General features: G+C 36.9%; 1 protein-coding gene and 1 pseudogene across 1 annotated transcript in view; one reads left to right on the top strand and one right to left on the bottom strand.

The window, feature by feature from the left end:
* Positions 1-23,400, bottom strand: part of POLQ (DNA polymerase theta) — a 105,866-nt gene that overhangs the window by 36,228 nt on the left and 46,238 nt on the right. Inside the window, exons 17-21 of the mRNA XM_027771126.1 lie at positions 15,270-18,364; positions 12,946-13,089; positions 11,278-11,474; positions 7,650-7,890; positions 1,788-1,981 (exon numbers count right to left, since the gene is read on the bottom strand). Of these exons, the coding sequence (XP_027626927.1) occupies positions 1,788-1,981; positions 7,650-7,890; positions 11,278-11,474; positions 12,946-13,089; positions 15,270-18,364 (3,871 nt within the window). The remainder of the gene's footprint in view (positions 1-1,787; positions 1,982-7,649; positions 7,891-11,277; positions 11,475-12,945; positions 13,090-15,269; positions 18,365-23,400) is intronic.
* Positions 2,490-3,137, top strand: LOC102499009 (TATA box-binding protein-associated factor RNA polymerase I subunit D pseudogene; annotated as a pseudogene).

Below are 23,400 nucleotides of genomic sequence, written 5' to 3'. Positions count from 1 at the left end.
CCTACAACAAAAGTGATAGTAAAGGGTCGTCAGAAAAGTCATGACATAATTTTCTATGCAAAAACAAAGATCTAGGTCCAGTTCCAAGTTGTGAAGATAACTGGAGTCCTGGGAATGAAAGGAACTGAGACAGATACTGTGAATATTAGTAACTATTTATGGACATACACATGTGTACAGATTACAGTTGCCACATTCTGCAAATAAAATTACAGGATGCCCATTTTAATTTGAATTGCCTCATGCATACTTATACTAAAATATTACCCAGTGTTTATCTAAAATATAGATGTCCTGTATTTTACCAGGCAACTCTTAATACAGATATACATGAATGTCAGGATAAGAGGAAAAAATCAAATAACTGAATTTAAAAAATGAAATTTTTATTAGTTTATTATTAAAGTAACAATAAACTAATAATCCAGGAAGAGAGACCTATCATGATTAAGATAACATAAATATATCACTTCATAAAAAAATTAGCTCCCCAGGTAATTTCCATTTTAACTTGAAGGCCCACAGTCAATAGCGTCAGAGACACGTATTCTACTTAGAGTTTGGCCTAGACCTACAGCTCACATGCCTTAGTGCACATGTGAATCACAAGGGCTGCAACTCCTGTCTTTGCCTCAACCCTACTTGTACTGAAACCCCAAAAGTCCCTTTTCTGGATAAGTTCCCTATGTAACAGTAAGTATAATCAGCTAGGTATTAGCTTAGGAACTTCTGGGCAAAACAATTCAAAAGAAAACCCAAAACAAATAAACAACAGTAAAACAAAGGTATCACTGAAACCACTGGATCCAAACAAATGTACTATATGGGTAAGAGAACCAAAAGTCTTTTTCTTTAAAATATATAACTCTGTGGCTTAAAAAATGGCATTTGCATAAGAATATATAACATTATTGAGCACTTATTATGTGTCCTAAGTGTTTCACATTGAACATTCTCAGCATGCAACAATCATATGAGGCATTTCTATCATAATCCCCATGTACTGATATGGAAACTGAGATATAAAGAACTGATATACTGGCTCAAGGTCACTGAGTTAGTTAAGAAAAGGTGGAGGTAGGATTCAAAGCCAAGATGTCTGGCTGAAAAGGCTATGATCTTTACCAACATACCACACTGCTTATAATATCTAGAAAAAAAATGAGAACTTCAATGTTAACAAGTGTAAGCACCCACCCTATGTTTGTAACCCCCCTAAAACATTCTAACCACCCTTTGTAGGGAATTTGGTGAGAGGTAAGAATAGACAACTAACCTGTGAAAATAAAACAGGAGCTACTTTATCAAAATTTACATAAAGTGACAAAAAATCTTAATTATACTTCAAACTGTAGTCACAAAAATCCCTTTTTAATTTATATCTCAGAAAAAGATCTAATTTCCAATTCTAAATAAAGATATTGGGCTGAAAAAGGGATGAGGGTTCATGAAATGACTAACTTCATGGAGAAACAGCTACCCCGTCATGCAACTACCACTACCAATTTTCTGTTTAACAAGTGTAATCAGTGCCTCCTCTCTTCTAGGAAAATCTTCTCTTTGTGAAGTTTACATTCTAGGAGGTACTTATAATATCTTCTTGGTTCACACATACCTAAGTAACTTTTATAAATTAGATACTGGAACACCCTATTCCCAAAGAATTCTTAACTGATGATTTTATTTCACTTATCCCTGCTATTTAGGTAAATACATTTAGAAAATACACATACACATATCATTTTAACTCAAAAAGTACTTTAAATTCCCTGTTCCCATGATACAACCTCAGCGATGTCATCTGAACTAGTGAAGGAAAAACTGTGGCCAGCTAGTTGATAGGCTTCAGTCTCAATTGCATCCAGCTTGGCTTGCATTATTTGTTTCTGACTTTCACATTCTGCAGTACTAAAGCCGATACCATTTAGTTCTAGTAAGGCCAAACAATACTGAGAGGGCATTTCCACTTTACAGAAAACATCTGGAAGAGAAAAAGAAAACTACAATGTTAATTCATCAATGAAGTGACTAGTTCAGCAGCATTATCTAAACTACATTGAATTTGTTCGAAGATACTACCCAAGTTATCCTTCAGAATCCAATTTCCTGAGCAGCATCCTCAAACAATGAAAGATGGAAAAGTTCAGTCCACTAGCCTACAATCTATGCAGAGACAGAAGAATTAGCAATCTTGTGAATACTCTTGATTACAAGACTACTTTTCTCCCAAGATAATGTCCACTCCTTAGCAGGAGCAAAACAGTCAATCTAATTTCTGGTGTGGCTACAAAGAGTTAATGCTACGTTTATTGTTTTTAGAGAAACCAAGTCAATAATCACAATGACTAGAAATACACCAGTAGTCACAATGAATTGGTAAATTTGTGGGGAAAAAAAAGTAAGCTTGATGTGGTTGGTGAAGAAAACTAAAGCAATGAGAAAGCAATGCATAAAGAAGTCATGGGAGAGATTTGAAGACTACACCAGGAATGGATTCACCTGACTACATGGCATCTGATTCAACTGTAAAATCTGAAAATCAAAGTGTTAGCTCTTGGACTGATAGCAGCTTATTTAAAACACAATGTGTTCCTTCCTCACCTAACTGGATGCAACAAAAAGAAACCAAAAAGAAAATAAAGGAACTATAAGCCAACAGGAAGATCAAGGGAAAGACCAAAAGGAAGGAGTAACACCAGAAGGTCACAAATAGATAAGAAACAAGTTAGAGACAAAGTATGTAAGTTACCATTTATAGAATCAGAGAGTGGAAAAAAATCATTACTATGGAGGAAAATTTTAACCTTTGAGCAAGCTGTTGCCAGGGGATCTTTTAACTACATTGAGAAACTGAAGTAAAAAATACCTCCCTTAAGGAATCCTTGAATAAAATGAATGTTCATGAAGATTTAGGAAAAGAAGATCCTGACAGTCATAGTTACAAATACCTGGATGATGACGGATCCATTTTTCCTACTGAAGAGGCAGAAGTGGAAGATGAGGCAATAAATCTTGAGCCTGATGCTGAACGTGATCTCAAGTTGGTAGAGGATAGTTGCTTTATAATAAATTATGAAATCCTAGTTCCCAAGATGAATGTATATTTAGAAACTAATATACATATATTTAGAAACTAAAGAAACTTGTCTAAGAAGAGAGCTTCAAAGGCCAAAAATATTGGGCAGAAGACAGAATGGCCTAAAAAGAAGACAGGAACATAAATGGCAAAGAAGGTAAGTAATACAGTAGAAAAAGTGACTTTTCATGGAAGAGATATGCCAGCCTGAAAATGAAATGCTTAATTCATGATTCTTCTAAGACTATCTCTGAAGAAGTTTCTGGAAGTCCTAAAGAATAATAACAAATTAGGAAAAAACAATTTTAAAAATTTAAACACCAGGGGGAACCAGCAGTTAGCGTAATGGCTATGTCACTGGACTCCCACGTAGTCGACCGCGGTTCGTGTCCCGGACCCGGTAGCTTAAAACTCACGCCGGGCGCGTGTGCGTGCGTGCCCAAGATCCCGAGAGGAGAATGGAGGAGAAGGGATTGCGGCGTGACCATCCCCCCTGGGGGGTGATTTCTCGCTTTCTGTCTCTATGTCTCTCTCTGTCTGTCTGGCGAGCGCACGCGCCCTATAGTGAAAATCTCTCAAAAAAAAAAAAATTTAAACACCAGGGAAATCCTAAGAAGTTACCACTTAATAAATAATGAATAAAGGTTTTGCAAAAAATTTTTTAAAAAGAAAAGAAAAAGAAATAAGCTATACTTTGTAAAAACACATCTAATGAAAAGGACCTAGAAAGCTTAGAGGGATAGAAAGAAGATATATGAGGCAAATATTAATCAAAAGATAGCTGATAGTCATAGTCATATAAGAAAACAGACTAAGTAAAAATCATTATTAGTAAGACAGATAGTCATAACATAATGACAGAAGATTTAATTCACCAGAAAATCAATTTTAGACATGTATATAACAAAGAAAATAGTCTCAAAATGTATAAAGCTATAACTGACTAAAGTACCGACAAAATTAGAAGATTTAAACAGTAACCTGACTCAACAGGCATGTATAAAATTCTGCATCGAGAATTAGAGTATATGCTCTGAGGTACACACATAGAACATTTACATAGTAGTTAGGTTTAAAGTCATAGAACAATTCTCAAATTTTTTTCAAAGGATGGGTATTACACAGTCATGTACTCTAACCACAGCAAAATCACGTTTGAGAGTTTATAAAAATATAAACAAAAAGTTTCCTGATATTTGGGAATTAAAACCAATCTTCTAAATAATTCATGAGCTAAAAAGTCATTAACAGTAATCTAAAATTATTTATAATGAAATGATGAAAACATTACATTTCAAAACTTTTAGGGTACAAAACATCATTAGAGGATACTATAAGCTACTATACACCAACAAACAAGAAAACCTGGATGAGCTGGACAAATTCATGAACACATATAATTGACCAAGATTGACTCAAGAAGACATAGAAAACCTGAATAGACCTGTAACAAGCAATGAGATTGAATCAGTAATAAATAACCTCCCAACAAAGAAAAGTCCAAGTCCTGATGGCTTCGCTGCTGAATTTTTACAAAGCTTTTAAAGAAGAGGTACCCTTTTGAGATACAATGAAAGTAGTATACTGTAGAAAATCTATAACTTTAAAGACTTAAATTTATAAGAGAAAATGATTAAATTAATAATGAGTTTGGGACCAGCAGATGACATAGCAGTTACGTCAGTGGACTCCCACATGACCAATCATGGTTTGAGTCCTAAACCAGGTAGCTTGAATCTCATGCTGGGCACATATGTGTTCGTGCCCAAGATCCCGAGAACAGAAAGGAGGAGAAGGAATTGCAGTGTGGCAATCCTCCCTAGAGGTGATTTCTCACTTTCCCTCTCACTGTCTCTGTCTCTCTTTCTCCAATGAGTGCACGTATCCTAAAGAAAAAAGTCTCTAAAAAAGATAAAATAATAAATTTGATGTCAAACTCAAAAATTTACAAAAAGGACTACAAAATAAAATCCAGAGGAGTAGAAAAAAAAGAATAAGATGTTGACAAAAATAAAGGAAATAGACAACAATAGGAACAATCAAAGGCAAAAGCTGCTTCTTTGAAACATGTTAGAAAAACTTCTAGTGAGATTAAACTAACCAAGAGCCAAGAGGGTGAGAAGAGGAAAAAATGAATATTCTGGAGGTCCATTGCTTGTTAAGCAAATCCTGACACAATTATTTCCAAACAAAATTTGTTAGTTATCCACCTCTTTTCTAAAAACTTCCTTTTTCTCAATGCATTTCATTCTATGGATTCTATAAGAAAACCTTACCACTGTATAAAAATATACTTACTGCCTACTATCACCCATTTTAGAAAACTTGCATATATAAAGAGCTATCAAGGCATGTTGAAGTTGTGAATGTTATAAATAACAAAACTAAAGGTTTCTTGTATTTTTTTTTAAGAGATTTTCACTGTAGGGCGCGTGCGCTCGCCAGACAGACAGAGAGAGACATAGAGACAGAAAGCGAGAAATCACCCCCCAGGGGGGATGGTCACGCCGCAATCCCTTCTCCTCCATTCTCCTCTTGGGATCTTGGGCACGCAGGCACACGCGCCTGACATGAGTTTTAAGCCACCAGGTCCGGGACACGAACCGCGGTCGACTATGTGGGAGTCCAGCGACATAGCCATTACGCTAACTGCTGGTTCCCAAGGTTTCTTGTATTTTTATGGAAATGAAAAACCAGTCTTTTTTTCATAGGTACTTACAAGACAGTCTTCTATAAAAAGTTATAGACAAATTCATCTCAGTATCATCTCAGCATCTAGAAAGTACACAGATTACCTGGGATACCCAGCCTAGGGGCAGACTAGGAGAGGGAGAGAGAGCTGTGTTCATCCAGCAATACTGTCCACGACTGTAGGAGCATCCATGTAGCATGTGTGCCACATATTCCCACAGCCTGCCTGCCTACATTAGCTTTGAGAAGCTCAGTTTGAAATACTGTAGTGCCTGTACAAGAGCTGCTGATCACCATCGCTTAAACAAGAAAATCTTCTACAAGCATACCAGTCCATCTAGTCTTTGTCTTTGTTATTCTACTCCAGTAATGCTGCGAAGAACATTACTATCACCATTGATGGCTTGTGGTAGCCCTAAAAATAATAATAATCAACTAGCATAATAATAAGCATCTACTCTGTTGCAAAGACTGTACCCTATTTGCTGTCTCATTCAGTCTTTATAACAACTTGATAAGAACCAAACTTAGAGAGTTTTAGCAGCTTGCCCAAGGTCCCTCAGCTAATAAGTGAGACAGCTGAGATGCAAACCCTGGTCTGTGTAGACTCAAATATCTGTATAGTACCTACTGATCAGTCAATATATTCATACCATAACCTCCTCACAACTCCTCATCTCCTCATAAAAAGAAGCTAACTTTACTCCTTTTCGCCATCTCTAACATAGCATTTGTTATGCTCTCCAAACTCAATGTACTTGATCTGGGCCAGCAGACTGCACAATAACCTCTGATTATTTCTCATGAGGGAAAAGGAAATCACATGAATATTTTTTGCTGAAAAATTACTGTTAATAGTTCTAGAAAGAAAACAGCTCACTTTTTTAAATCCATAAGAGATGTCTTCTATAAATGAAATCATTTGACAAAGTTCATATATGAAATTAGCAAAACTAAATAAATTTTAACTAATTATCTTCATTACATTAGAACCAGAGGTCAACAAACTATGGCTTAACTAGCTTCAGAGGCAGGTTTTTATTCATAAAATATTATTGGAAGACAGCCATGCCCATTTGTTTCAGTATTGTCTATAGCTTCTCTCATACTAGTGGGTCACTGGAAAGGTCATGACATAGTTTCTGTTTTTCTATGCAAAAATTTCTCAACTAGTGACTTTTCCAATGACCCAATATAATGGCAAAATTCGGTATCTATGATAGAAACCACCTGGTCCACAAAGTCAAAATATTTGCTATCTTTTACAGAAAAATATTTGTTGACTCTTGCACAAGAAAATCTAAATGCTGGGTTTACACAAAATATTAAATTTAATCACCTGTGATTTTTAAAAAATGGTTAAATATATTTATAAGGTAATCAAGAAAGGCATGATGTGTTTTTCATTTTTTTAAAAAAAATTAAAATGATAGCTAAGACTTTTAGATAGTGCCAGTCATGGTTCTAAGAAGCTACATATATTAAGGCATCCAATACTTACAATGACCCTATAAAGTCAGTACTATTTTTTGGGAGGGAGAGGTTTTTGCTACAGAGCGTGTGCACTCACTAGAAAGACAGAAAGAGACAGAGAGACAGAACGTGAGAAATCACCCCCCCAGGGCGGATGGCCACCCCGCAATCCCTTCACCTCCATTCTCCTCTCAGGATCTTGGGCACACACGCACACACGCCCGGCATGAGTTTAAGCCACCAGGTCCGGGATTCGAACCATGGTCAACCACATGGGAGTCCAGCGACACAGCCATCATGCTATCTGCTGGTCCCCATGATGTGTTTTCCTATGCAAAAAAAAATGCATAATGATATTCCCAACAACTTAATATATCCCCTGGCATAAAACTGCCAGGAACTTTTTTACCTTGAAGGTTTTCCTTCTGCAGCAAAGAGTTGAGTTGAGTCATACAGCTGAAGATGAGAACAGACTCTACAGATGCTCTGTATCGCCCTGAATGTTCAGTGTTGACATTCAGTCCCAGGCTCTGAATTCCTTCTCCTGTCTCCATTCCTTCTAGAAGTGGGAGTTCATGTGGAAGAAAACTAGTAACTATGCTATGAAGAGTTGGCTCCTTAGAATCTGGATCTAGTAACCAGCATGCCACCTAAATGAGACAGCAAGCAGAGTATATTCTTGATTTTTTTTTACATTAGAAAGGAAAAGAAGAAGTTCATTTCTAATCTTTTTTCATTTAACATTTACTCAGTAGTATCCCAGGAAAGAATAATTGTAAGAGGACTCACTTTTTTAGTAATTAGAGCAGGACTCTTGAAAGAAGGAAAAGTGATATTTCCGTTACTGCAATGCTCCTGGGTGACCCAGTTCCGAAGCAGCATAAAAATCAGCTAACTAAACCATGAGTCTGAAAATGAATACAGACTCCTCTCCTATTATTATAGTAGGCTAAGCTACTATAATGAAAATGAGTCGCTATGATTTTATGGTTACTTAGTGTTTTTCACACTCAGACGTGAAAGACAAATCCTTTTGCATTAAAAGTTGGTATCCATGGCCAGCTGATGATGTGGTAGTTAGGTGACTATGCCACATGGCTGACTATGTGGTTGAGTCCTGAACGTGGCAGCTTAAAAACATACTGGGCATGAGGACATGCGGGCATGCAGGCATGTGTGCCCCAAATCTCAAAAGGAGAAATGGATAAGGGATTACAGTGTAACTATATCCCCTGAAGAGTGCTTTTCACTTTCCGTCTCTGCCTCCCTCTTTCTCTCTGTGTCTCTCTCCAGTAAGTATATAACCCTTCCAGTAAAAAAAAAAAAAAAAAAAAAAAAAAAAAAGTTTGTATCCAGAATTTCAGGAAGCCTCGACATGCTGATTTGTCTCCGTCCCCCTCAGGATGCTGGTTTGTCTCCAGGACTCCTCAACTGGTCATTTTATAGCTGTTTTTAGCTTTCCCATGAGACGAGGAGACCTGCAGTTTCTAATACTGGATTTAACAGGTCAAGAACTAGGTTTAGAATAAAGAGATTTGGGCCAGCAGACAGCATGGAGGTTAAGGTGGATGGATCCCAACCTGGCCACTGAGCAGTTCCAGTCCCAGACCTGGTGGCTTGGAAAACACACCGGGCATGTGTGCATATGTGCCCAAAAGCCTAAGAGGACAACAAAGGAGAAAGGGTATTGTATGGTTGTCCCACCACTGGGTACTTTCTCACTCCCTACCCCCACCCATCATCTCTCCAGTGAGCATATATACGCCCTATAGCAAATACTAATACTAATAATTAATTAAATAAATTTTTTAAAGAATAAGAAATTTTAAACCCTGTTCATAATTCTGACAATTCTGACATAAGTTACTTCTTTTGTGGGTTAAGAGTAAAGCTTCATAGGGGAGTTTTAAATGAGATGTTCTGATATAAAGGCTGGTCAAGGTTTCTTATAAAAGTAAGACTTTATAGGGGACCAGCAATTAGCATAATGGCTATGTCGCTGGACTCCCATGTAGTCAACTGCGGTTTGAGTCCTGGACCTGGTGGCTTAAACTCACACCAGGTGCGTGTGTGTATATGCCCAAGATCCCGAGAGGAGAATGGAGGAGAAGGGATTGCAGTGTGGCCATCCCTCCTGGGGGGGTGATTTCTCGCTTTCTGTATCTCCATCTCTCTGTCTTTCTGGCGAGCGCACACGCCCTATAGCGAAAACCTCCCCCCCAAAAAAAATAAAATAAAATAAGACTTTATAAACAGTCTTTGTAAATTAACAACTAATTTTATAAATTAAATTATAAAAGTAAGACTATAAATTATAGACTTTATGTCTTTATAAATTATAATGAATGGTTTTTATAAATTTATAAATTAAATAATTACATTGAACTTTATAAATTATCTTATTTATTTATGTATGCATACATGCTATAAGGCAAGCGTGCTTGCTGAAGAGAGACAGAGAGAGAGGAAAAGTGAGAAATCACCTTCCAGAGAGTGTGGTCAAACCACAATCCCTTCTCCTCCAGAATCCTCTTAGGATTTTGGGCATGCATGCACATGTGCCTGACCTGTTTTACAAGCCACCTGGTCTAGGACTTGACCCGCACAGTTGGCCATGTGGGTTCCAGTGCTTTAACCATCATGCCAACTGCTGGCCTGATAGTCTATCTTCTTACATCAAAAATGCTGTGATTAAAAATGCCCAACTATGAAATATATCAAGTAGTTTAAGAAAAAGGTACTATTTAAATCTAAAATATTATTGTAGTTTAAATGAGAGACCCACATTATCCACGTTCTTTTCTTGGACTCCAGAACATCAAAATTAAGTGACAGCCTTTTATATCCAATAAAGATCAGTTTAGAAACTACATGAAATATATCACCTGTAAACCAAACCTGTCAAAAAGTACAGAAACAATAATATTTTTAATTTCTCTCTGCTGCCTTTGAAAACCTTTGCAAAAAAGAAAGAACTTAACAACTACTTAATAGATGCAAAAATAAAAAGGTATCTGTTGATGACTTGACTAACATGTGCCATATTCATGCTGGGGAAAACCGTGTTGCACAATGTAAAGATATACAGTGATTAAGTATAAATTAAAAAATAAATAAAAAAACTAAAAATCATCCTATTATTTCCTATAGTGATAATAACTACCAAAGGGTACTATTTCTCAACTATAAATTAATATCCCATATGCTTCATGTATCCAGTATCAAGAGGAAGAAAAAAGTTATTTGCCTTTGAAGGCTATGAAATAATAAATAAATGTTTTCTGAGAATGCATTATACCGTTAAGTGTACATCACAATAAAATAAGCATTCTTACCTTGATAACCCAGAGTTATCATTATGAAGACTATATCATATTTTGCTATTACGTAGGAAAATTTTCAAGGGCTAGTAAGATGATTTACCTCTATGCTGACTGGTCCCTGACAATAGTCCTTTTGCCATCTTATATTCACATACTATTTTCTGCCGCTACCCTCAGAAATATTTGAAACATCTGTTATCATGTACCTAAATCTGATAGTTCTCATTTTACTTCTAATTTACTATAAAACAGAAAACTTGAGACTGTATTTCTGGGGACCAGCAGGTGGCATGGTGGCTAAGATGCTGGACATCCCAGACCTGGTGGCTTGCTTTCTCACTTACTCTCTCTCTCTCTCTCTCTCTCTGTTTCTCTCTGGTCAAATTAAAATGAATGAATGAATAAATAAAATTGAATAAATAATTCTTTTTTTAAAAAAGACTGTATATCTAAAATTTAAATTTTCAAAAAAAAACAATCTGAGGGAAGACATAAACTTTAAGGCTTAGAATGTGTGTTATCTGTTTTAACCTGCACAGAGGTATCTGATACATAATATTTGATTCTGGGCAGATGAATTTTCTGGATAAAGTGGTGACTTCTCAAAAAGATATAAGCTGCATTATTGAAATTAAATAAATACCAAGCCATTTAAAAATTAACCCAAAACACAAAAAAATTTTAAGTATACAAAAATTAAATAAGACACAATACCTTAGGATCTTCAAAATCTTGTTCCAGGGAGATTCCACAAGACAGAAGAAGAATTTTATAGCTCTGGATAAAGTCATAGATGATAACAGAACATTCTTTACCAGATTTCTTTTGCAAGCAGGATTGAAGGTGCCACAGCCTGTCTTTCACAGTCAAGCCTGGATCCAGAGGTGGTGGGTTCAAACTGGCACTAATTTCTTAAAGGAAAAAAATAAGTCACATGGCAAAAATTACATGCATTCATTTGAAGTACAATCTTTAGTAGAAAGATTGAAACAAAGACTCAGATGTCTAAGGGTCTAACTCTATGTGACCACCGATTTACCATGATTTCATCCAAACCATATCAGCAATGTAGACAAAGTGCTTCATAATCTAAAAATTATGGTTTGAGCTAAAAATTGATAAGGCTCTGGTTAAGTAAGTGAGAGAAAATTCTAAATATTAAATCTCTAAACATAAAATTACATTTCTCAGGATGAATTAGAGACAGGAAAAGTATTTTAAGATAAACTTTAAAGGGAGAATTAATATGATCATATAATATTACATTAAAAAATAAGAAAGCAGACATCCAAGTAACTATTCACCTCAACATGTTTTCCTACAATACAACTGAATGCTCACTACAAGACAGACATCATACAGTATCCTTTAAAATACTTCCTTATCCATTTTGATGCTGTCTCCAACCAACTCAACACTCAAAACCATAATCAGATCTCAAGGTATCTCAATATCCTATCTTTTGTGTGTGTGTGTGTGTGTGTGTGTGTGTGTGAGAGAGAGAGAGTGTGTGTGTGCGTGTGAGTGTGTTGTTTCAGACAGCATCTCGCTGTGTCACAGCCTTTCTGCTGTCTGAATGGGCCAGAAATCAAACCCAGGCCCTCACATGTGTACTCAGTCAGCTGAGCAGCAGCATCCAGCACTGTTATCAGGCAGGGTCCAGAGCACAACCTTTCAATTCCAAAGACATCTTCAAAGGCTGTGTGATTGAACTACAATGGATATCTAGCTCAACACTGCCTCTAGATGAGTTCTGGAATCCATTATTGGGAGAAAAAAGATGGTAAAGAAACTACCATGATCCAGTCATCAAAAGCAAACCCTGAAGGCAGCAAAGGAGTCCCTGGGCCTCTACTGCCCCCGCCCCTTGCCCTAGAAGAAAACAGCACTGAGAGCCTCATGTGACAGGCTAGGAGTTTAGAGAACGCACTTCTACAACATCCATTCTAATTAACATACATAATAATTTACATATGACTTGCTCTCTAAAAGAAATAACTGTGGAGTCAGCAGGTAGCATGGTGGTTAAGGCACTGGGCCCCAACATGGCCAACTGCAGTTTGAGTCCCAGGCCCAGTGTCTTGAAACTCACACCAGGGACATTTGTGTGTGTCCAGAATTCCAAGAGAGGAATGGAGGAGAAGGGATTGTGGTGTGGCCATAACCCCAGGGGGTGATTTTTCATTTTCTCTCTATGTCTATATCTTGGAAAGCACAAATGTTCTACGGTCAAAATAATAATAATAATAATAATAATATTTATTTTAATTCTAAAAATAAATTCTAGGTAAATTTCAGGAAATTATTCTTAACATACAAGATTATTACTCTAGTAGAGATACATTAATTATATGCTTATTTAGCCAAATACTGATTATTTACCAGAATGTTTCTGTTCTTGCTGCAATGAAAAATAATAGGCATCCCTTCCACCCCAGCATACTGCCAGTCCAACCACCAAGATGTCTTCATGTCCTTTAACAGGAAATCCACCATCTCTAATAGGAGTTTCCTGAGATGAACTACCTAAGTGAATCAAAAATGAAATAGTTAAAAATCTCTAAGAATAAAGGCATTAAGGGACCAGCAGTTAGCATAATAGCTATGTCGCTGGACTCCCATGTAGTTGACCGCGGTTCACATCCCAGACCTGGTGGCTTAAAACTCATGCCAGGTGCGTGTGCATGTGTGCCCAAGATCCCGAGAGGAGAATGGAGGAGAAGGGATTGCGGCGTGACCATCACCCCAAGGAGGTGATTTCTCGCTTTCTGTCTCTCCATCTCTCTCTGTCTGTCTGGCGAGCGCACGCGCCCTATAGCAAAAACCTCTCCCAAAAAAAAGAAAAAATAAAATAAAAATAAAGGCATTAAATAAATGGTCAAAACAATGATAATATTTAAAAAAAATATTTAATAATCATATTTCCAGATCCTAAAATATTCATCATTTGCATAGTTATTTTTTTAGGTGTATAAGTCTTTCTAGGTTTCCATCAGTTAATGTAACTGTCACTATGAAAAATCTTTAAAAGATTTCTTAAAATAGATCTATAATAATGACTAAGCAGGTATTAACTAACTTTAAGAAGCTACATCTCAAATTTCTGTAACTCAAATAGAAATAAAGATCACTTTGCGTAATACAAAAACTTTGTTGCAAATTCAGAAACTAAGAAACTCCAAAATTAAAGTCTTACTGTTGAAGTAAAGAATTAAGTATGATTTTTGTATATCGTGTCCACATTTTTTTCTAAAATATCTCCAATTTTACACTGGAGATGTAAAGGGTTAAGAACTAATCTGCCTTATTTACAATTACATTCCCAATACCTGGAAGATAACTGGCATATAGGAACTCAATGAGCATTTATTAAATTTCTACTGGATTTATGCCCCTAGCCTCTGGCATACAGTCTAATACAGAAAATGTCCTAAATTTTATGTTTGTTGGATAAAAAATGGGAAGTGTTATTCAACACTAAAAGTACATAAAACTTGGGACCAGCAGATGGCATAATGGTTACATCACTGGACTCCCACATGACAAACCGTGGTTCAAGTCCTAAACCCAGAAACTTGAAACTCACACCAGGTGCATGTGCGCACCTGTCCAAAATCCAGAGAGAATAGAGAAGGAGGGATTGCAGCGTGGCCATACCCCAGGGGGGAGAGGGGGAATTTCTCACTTTCTGTCTCTCTGGTACACCCCCCATAGCAAAAATTTTGCTAAAAAAATACATAAAACTTGTCATTAATATGCAAATCTTTATGAACAAATGTGTTCAAATACAGAGATTTGATAATCTAATAAAACCCTGATTCTTGCAATAGGGTGTCCAAGCCTGTTGAATACAGTTATTTCCCACGATCTAGTAAGAGAATATACATAGCATTATTTGACCAAAAGGTTCAACTCTTTCAAAACCTAGAAGAGTTCTACAAAACTCTGGACTCATTTCTGTACAGAATGCATAACTAAAACTTGGCCTAATTTCTACTTGAGATAAATCTTGGAAAATGTAGTTAATGTATATGTGAAAAGTATAGTGCCTATATGCTATGTATTTTTGTGTTTATATCAGTAAACAAGGAAATTACAATTTAATAAGAAATAATTCATGAGCACTACTTATGAATAAAAATCATGGGACCAGCAGATGGCTTAATGGTTATGTTGCTGGACTCCCATGTAGTTGACCATGGTTCAAGTCCTGGACCTGGGGTCTTAAAACACACACCAGGCACATGTACATGTGTGCCCAAGATCCCAAGAGGAGAATGAAGAAGAAAATTGTAGAGTGGCCATCTCCTCTTGGGGGTGATTTCAATTTTTCTGTCTCTCGGTCTTTCTCTGTCTCTCTGGCAAGTGAACATGCCCTATAGCAAAATTCTCTCTATAAATAAATAAATATCATGATATCACATTACAATATTATAAAAAAAATGGCTGACTCATAATTAAAATATCTATTTAACCTTTACAGACTTATATTTCAATGAACGTAGTATAGACTACATGTACTTCATACTAGAAGGCAATTATTACTAATCTTGCTGTGCTAAATAAATGAGGCTATTTTACACATAATCCACATTCAATTTGGAATATATTACATTTACTACCCAATACCAAAAAATCTAAATTTCATCTCAGTCCAGAGTAGTTTATACATAAATGTGACAAAAAAATTTTTAAGAAGTTCTTACCTTGCTTAAACCTACCACCAATAGTAGCAGTTTTAGAAGATGCTGAACTTCCAATCTTTTCACAAGCTAATGAGATGGAAAAGCGTTTTTTGCACTGCCACTCCTTAATGAATGTTTGAAAGAGAGTTTGGTTACTTGCTACATCAATTATGGCCAAACTTTGTGAGTTGCTTGAGGCTGGAGTTAACTGCAGTCCATCCTGTGAAAACTGCAGTGAAAAACTTTTCTCTTTTCTAGGACTCTCATCTTTGAAACCATTTCTACTGTCTGGACTTAACTCGTGATTTTTAGTATCTGAAGGTGAGCCAAATAAGTAACTTCCACCAGACTGTAAAACACTACCAGTGTTCTGAAGTACTGCAGATGTTCCAAGAATCCCTGGAAATGAAAACTTAGACGCTGATGCTGGAACGGGTGTAGGAGGAATGAGACCATTATCATCAACTATACAGCTTTCTTTAAAGGATAAGGGGGATAAATGTGCACCATGATTGACACTGTTTTCTGGTGCAATATTGTTTTTTACTTCATTGGTGTGGAAACATGAAATTCTCTGCATTTGACTTGTGTCCAAATTTGAAATCACTTCTTGTTTCTCATTTAACTCTCTGTTTTTTCCTTTCAAACTAGACAAGTTTATAGGCATTGATTTTAGCATTTCATTTTCTAGAGGACTGGACACTTTATCTAAAATCCTTTGTAGTCCTGGACTTAAATCAAATGATGCCCCTGACCACATGAATGAATTATTTTGCCCTGTCTCAGTTATTTTGGATTGTTGAGCCTTTTCATCTTGCTCTCCTCCAATTACTTCTCCTTGGCGGTGATTATTGACTACAATCACTGGATCACTTAGTTTCAATGTGCTAAGAGATACTGCAGTATTATGCTTTTCTTGGATAGGAAATATATCTAATTTATCCAAAACTTCTACCACCTGAGCAGAATCCATTTCTGAAAACATAAGAGATTCATCATTGAAACAAGTCAATTGCTGATGAATATCCTGGTTCCCATTGATATCTGATGTTTTAGCTGGGCCTTCCCGTATGTTCAGAGAATCACTGAAATGGTCTGATGTTATCTCAGTAGTAAGGAAGGTTTCTTTTGCTTGTACTTTAGCTGGTTGTTCTTTTACTAGATAGTCCTCATTGAAACTGTCAAATAGCAAACTATCACTCATATTCAAACTCGTTTCAGGAACTGGCAGACATTCTCCTTCCATAGCAGTGGGTGTTTCCTTTTGAGGAACCACAGGTATGCCTGGTTTCACAGTTTCCTGTGTTTGATAACCTTGAAGAAAATTATTTAACTGGGAATCAGTAACAGAAAGTTCATTCCCTTTAAAACAAGGGCTATTTTCCTCCAATAGGATTGGAGAATGAAAAACTGAGTTCTCTCGAGTCAGGATATCAACCCTACATGAATCAGTGCTTGGTTTATGCCTGGTATCTCCAGTCTTATGGTCCAAAGGCTCTGTATTAGTCACTCCTGGAGAATGCTGTTCCCCAGGGAGAGTAACACAAAGTGCATTCTGAAAAGAGCTTATCAAGTTCTGCTTCTGTACATTTGTCTGCATCTTCTCTGCTGCCAAGTTGGGGTCTTCTGCTGCTTGCTTAGCATTTTCAGTTGCTATCTCTTGTATTATTTTCTCTGACTGAGTATCTAGGTAGAAACTATCTTCAAAATCACAGAGGACCAAACCTAAGTCAGAAACATTATTATTTTCAGTTTTGTTTGTCAAATAAGCACATGCTTTTTCTTGTATTTTAGAGGTATTTTGAAAACTGTCATGCTGACCTCCTGATTCACGAAATGTCCCAGTCAACACTTGTATTTCACTCGGTATCTGAGTTCTGCTTATATTATTTCCGAAAGCCTGAAAATGACTTGGTTTATTTTCCTCAGAATTAAACTTCACACTTTTGCATTTGACAGAAGTAACATCTGAGTCACCATTCGTATTACTACTAACTGCCTCAAAAGGCATTTGTCTCTCTGTTATTTCCTTCTGTTTGGTACATGTATCTGTCTGTTGATCACATTGCTTTCCCAGGTCCTGGTTAACTGGGTGGGTGACACAGTATTTCAAATTAACATTCTGGTTTTTTGAATCATTTTGTATCAGTACTTTGTTTATCTTTTCTGTTTCAACAATAGCTAATCCTCTTCCATTTTCACTAACCACACCAAAGGTTTGACAAGCCATGGTTTTACTCTGAGACCCCGTGTCAAAATGTTCCACAAAAATATCATTACTTATTGCTCCACTCCTTGTACAACTCTGCTCTGTTTGGTCATATTTTCTCTCAACACAAAAAGATACATTTTTAGCAAATGGTCCTGGACTTCTAAATTCCACATTCCTCTCACCTAAGGCAGACGGGTCTTCACAAAGGATAGGACTAGACTTTCTCCATCTTTGTAAATCAGTTCTACTTATACTCGAGTCTTTCACAGAGCTACTGCTCCTGGATTGTTTTAGATGCTTTCTATGTTTCCAAGACCGAAAAGATGTGCTCATTTTGTCTGAACTGAAATTTGAAGCTATTTTTGTTTTCTCAAATGAGAAAGTCTGAACAGCTTTCTGGGTGCTTTTTCTTCCTTCATTCAGAGAGGTCCCTGGCTTCTCCTTACTTATATCCAAACAAGCCCGTTTGGAAATGGAATGTCTCTGATATTCTTGATTCTTATCCTGAAACTTATAAATGGGACTTGTATGTCTTTCTCTACTTTTATCTAAATCTTGCACTGTATTTAGTGAACGTTTAACATAAGAATCACTAAAGATTGAGTTACTTTTGTTCTTTGATATTAATCTTTTGCAAGAACTCTGAGTTTGGGGTATAAATATGAGTTCTTTTACTTCTGAATCACTACTGGTCAATGAAAGTTTACTAGAATTTAAAGGGGAATGTGGATTCCACTGTACTCCCATTTCAACTAAGTCCTCCTGCAGAATCATTTTGGCTTCTTCCACTATAAGGGCTGCGGCTTCCCTTTCAGTTAAACCTTTTCTGCCAGTCACCCAAATTGTTTGCATATTCCGTCGTTCTTCAGCTGCATCCTCTTCCTCATCCACTGCCTTTCGAGCACTATACAAAGAAAGAGGGAAAAAAAAAAGATGATAGATTCCCCACTCATTCATACAACAAATAATTAGTCAGTATTCAATCTGAGCTGCTCTAGGAACTGGAAAAACGGCACTGGAAGAGAGGAAATACATCTGCTCTCATTATACTTATATTCTAGTTGGGTAATTCTGAAAATAAGCAAAATACTAAAATGATTTTGATGTCAATTAGCAATAAGAGTTGTATACAAAAATGAAGCACCTGCAAGGAGTGAGAGGTTCTGCAATTTTCAAATTGCACAAAAAGGGAAGGCTTCACTAAGACAGATGCAAGTCCCAAAACCATGGCTTGAGAATATACTGGGTGCATGTGCATACATGCCCAAAATCCCCAAGGAAAGGAGAAATAGAGAAGGAACCACATAAGCACCCACTGGCAACAAATTATTTAAAAAAAAAAAATGAACAAACAAAAAATACTGGGGGTTAGGGAGCAGGGCTGGTCTATAGCTTAGCTGTTAAGTGAGGTTGGATCCCATGTGGCAGACTGTGGTTTGAGATCTGGCCCTGGAGGCCTGAAAAACATACCAGTCACATGTGCCTGCATGCCCCAAATCCCTACAGGATGGAGAAATGGCTAAGGGACAGCAGCGTGACCATGCCCAAGGGGGAGGTACTTTCTCCCTCTCTCCCTCTCTCTGGCAAGCATACATATCCTCTGGCAATTATCAATAAATGAACGAATGAATGAATGAATAAAAGTGGGAAGGGAGGGCCAGCTCCTATAGCACAGCCATCAAGTGATGTGCAGAGGGAGCCAGATCTCACATGGCTGACGGCAGTCAGAATTATAGTCTCGGTTGCCTGAAAAACATGGTAGGAACAATCATGTATGCACAGGATCCTGACAAGATGAAGAAACACAGAAAAAAAAAAGGATTGTGGCATGACCAGGACCTGTTGGGGTGCTTTCTCTCTCAATCTCTCTCTCGTGTGTGTGCATACATCCTCTGGCATTTTAAAAAAATTAAAATGTTAAATGGGAAGGGACAGAAGAGAAAACAGTGACGTAAGCTCAGGGCTTGCTCTTTAAGCAATAGGTAGGAGTTACGAGATAACATAAAATCTTAAACACTGGATAATGAAAAGTATAAATGTAACTCCTGGAATAAAAGGGGATACCTTTCTAAATTTAAAAATAAAACAATGAAGGATACCTAACAGGTAGAAAAAGAACACAGTATGTAGAATTAAGACCAAATATATCAGTTATATCAATAAATATGAGTAGAATTAAATCATATATTAAAAAGTACTTTAGGACCAGCAGATGGTGTAACAGTTACATGCTGGTGTAATGGTTACATCACTGGACTCTATGTACATAGTTGACCGCGGTTCAAGTACCAGACCTAGATGCTTAAAACTTACACTGGGGAGACCAGCAATTAATGTAATGGCTGTGTCGCTGGACTCCCATGTAGTCGGTCGTGGTTCAAGTCCCGGACCTAGTGGCTTAAACTCATGCCGGACACATGTGCGTGCATGCCCAAGATCCCGAGAGGAGAATAGAGAAGGGATTGCAGCATGGCCATCCCCCCCAGGGGTGATTTCTCGCTTTCTGTCTCTGTCTGTCTTTCCAGCAAGTACATGTGCCCTCTATAGCAAAAACCTCTAAAAAAAAAAAAACTTACACTGGGCACATGTGTGTGCATATGTGCCCAAAATTCTGGGCCCAGAATGGAGGAGAAGGAACTGCGGTGTGGCCGTCTCCCTTGGGAGGTGATTTCTTACTTTCTGTCTCTCTCTGTCTTTCTGGCAAATGCAAGTGCCCTATAGCAAAAATCTCTCTATATAAAAAAGAAAAATACTTTTAATACTTCAAAAAGCAAAACTCAACAGAATTCAATATGGTACACAAAAATGTATCTAAAACAAAGTTAATTCCAAAAACCCCAAAATGAAAAGAACAAAGGAATTCCCAGGCAAAGGGAGAGAAGATGAAAGCAGTGAGAAAGGCATTCTATCAGATACAATACAATTCCAGGTAAAATGTCTTGTGACTGTTTGACAGTTTGATATGAGTACCCTATGAAACCATGTTGAACTGGAACCTTTTTATGGTATTAATGCTTTGATTACCATCTCTGTTTTATTTTTTCAGAAATTGTTCTCTCTAAGCTTTCTAGTTCTAATTTTGATAATCTAAACTATCCACTTCACCTAGGTTTTCAAATATATTTTCATAGAAGTCTGTAAATTAGTCTCTTAGAAGTTTTATTTATTGGGATCAGCAGATGGCATAATGATTGCATCACTAGATTCCCACATAATCATTAGTGGTTCGAATCCTAGACCCAGCAGCTTAAAACCACACTGGGTACATACACTGGCTCAAAATCACAAGAGGAGATTGAAGGAGAAGGGAATGTGGTGTGGCCATTGCCCCAGGGGGTGATTTCTTGCTCTCTTTCTCTCTAACCCTGTCTCTCCAGCAAGCACAGACACCCTATAGCAAAAAAAAAAAACACCTCTCTCCAAAAAAAAAAAAAAAAGAACATGTGAAAGGATATTCACTATCACTCACAAGTAGAAAACTACTACAGATTAAAACTTTACTGAGACTCAATTTCTTGCCCAGACTGTTGGCAAGGCATTGGAGTAGGTCGGTGGCCTTCTGATATGTTATTGGGGAGAATGCAACTTGGTATTCTTGCCCCTCTGTAGGGTAATTTTGAATATCTAATAAAGCTACATATCCACTTATCTTTTGAAATCCTATATCTAGAAATTTACTCTGAAGAAATGTTTCCAATGAGATAAAAACAAATATGCACAAGTTAATTTATTATAGATTTTTGGTAATAACAAAATACGGGAGACAATCTGAATGCCAAGGGTTTTTCTCACTTTTATGCAATAAGCCCTGAAAGGAAAGGATGGTCAGGCCACCAGCTATGCCAGTTCCTATCCTGATAATTAAGCTGGATTTTTACATCTAATCTAAACACTTTATTCAAATTTCACCAATTGTTCCACTTCTAATTCATTAATTCAGAATCTTGTCTTTTCAGTCTTCTTTAATTAAAAATAGCTCCTCAGTCTTTGCTTTTCATGGACTTGGTATTTTTAGAGAACTCACCAATTATTTTGTAGAATGTATCCCAATTTGAATTTGTCTGATGTTTCCTTATAATAAAATTTATGATAGACATTTTTATAAAGATACCACAGGAATATTATATACATTGACCATACTTAATAACAATGCATTGCACTCTTAAAAGTTGCTTAGATCTGGGGCCAGCAAGGGTGTGCTGGTTAAGGCACTAGACCCCCAACACGATCAACAACAGTTTGAGTCCTGGACCTGGCAGCTTAAAACTGATGCTCGGCAAATGTGCGTGTGGGCCCAAAATCCCAGGAAGAAAGTGGAAGAGAAGGGACTGTGGTGTTGGCCATCCTCTGCCAATGAATAATTTCTCACTTTCCCTCTCTCTGTCTCTCTGGTGGGCACAGTCACTCTATAGCAAAAAATGAAAAAAGAAAAGAGAGTGAGAGAAGGAAAGTTAAGACAGACTACTAAAATTTTATGGAGCTTTAAAACTGTAACACTGAGTAAGAACAACAATAATGTAAAAAAACAGTACCATAGATAAAGTGCTTCAGGCATCACATTTATCACCAACTTTGAGATACTACTTTCTAACTACGAGATAGACATAGGTTGTTTTTTGTTTTTTGTTTTTTGTTTTGGGGGGGAGAGGGCATTCACTTCCAAAAGGGACTATATTCATCAAAAGTAAAAACCTGACTTTCATTAGACATTATACATAGTCTTCCTTATACCATTGCTTTTGATACAGAAAGTTTTGCAACTTCTTCAGCATTGGGGCTCCTATTAGTAGGGGTATAGTAAGATATTTTTGTTTTCCCAAAAATAGCTACAAAACCTCCCATGAGAAAAAAGACACAGAATTTCTACATAGGCCAGCATTCGACATCCAACAGATACAGATAAAAATACCTCTAATAAAGGCAAAAATGTTGGCCTTTTATCTCTTTGTTCTCCTTCCCATCTCAAATTTTGTTTAAATATCTTTTTGTTTGTTTGTTTTTGAGAGGTTTTTGCTTTGGGGCACATATACTCGCCAGAGAGAGACAGAAAGTGAGAAATCACCCCCTGGCGGGATGGCCATGGTGCAATCCAATCCTTTCTCCTTTATTCTTCTCTTGGGATTTTGGGCACATGTGCTCGAAATGAAGTTCAAGCTGCCAGGTCTGAGACTCAAACTGCTGTCAGTCATGTAGGAGTCCATCACCTTAACCGCTATACTACCTACTGGTCCCTAAATATCTTATTTTATTTTATTTTATTTTATTTTATTTATTTAGAAGTATTTATTCCATGAGAGAGAGAGAGCGAGAAAGGAGAGAGAGATAGTCACATTATCTATTACTTAACGATGGACAGGGTCCTAATAGTGCAATCCACGCCCAGCTCAGCCAGTCTGGATCATGAGCACGTGCATAGCTGGTTTACTCAGGGAGGTCTCCAGACACAAAAATGGGTACAAAACAAGGATGCTCACTTTCTCCACTCCTTTTCAATATATTACTGGAAATCCTCACCAACTGATTGCAATCAGAAAAGAGGAAAAAATAAAAGGCATTCAAATAGGAAAAGCAGAGGTGAAACTCTATTGGCAGATGACGTGATTGTATACATAGAAGACCCAATGGTTTCCATGAAAATATTTCTGGAAGTAATGCACGAAAACAGTAAAGTTGCAGTATACAAAATCAATATACAGAAATCTATAGCATTTCTATATATGAACAACAGGTAGACTGAGATAGAACTGAAAAAAAAGTTATTCCATTTACTATAGCCAAAGAACAGTGGTAGAGAAAACAATTATTTCTTGATTTTATATATTGAGTTCAAACTATTTAATGAATTAGTTACACACAACACACACACACACACACACACACACACACACACACACAGAAAATAGTCAAGAAATACTGTTTTCAAGAAACCGCAGATAGCCT

Source organism: Tupaia chinensis, unplaced genomic scaffold (genome assembly GCF_000334495.1).
Source record: "Tupaia chinensis unplaced genomic scaffold, TupChi_1.0 Scaffold000185_1, whole genome shotgun sequence".
Taxonomy (NCBI): domain Eukaryota; kingdom Metazoa; phylum Chordata; class Mammalia; order Scandentia; family Tupaiidae; genus Tupaia; species Tupaia belangeri.
The sequence above is the reverse complement of the archived record's forward strand: the minus strand, read 5'-3'. Positions and strand labels throughout refer to the sequence as shown.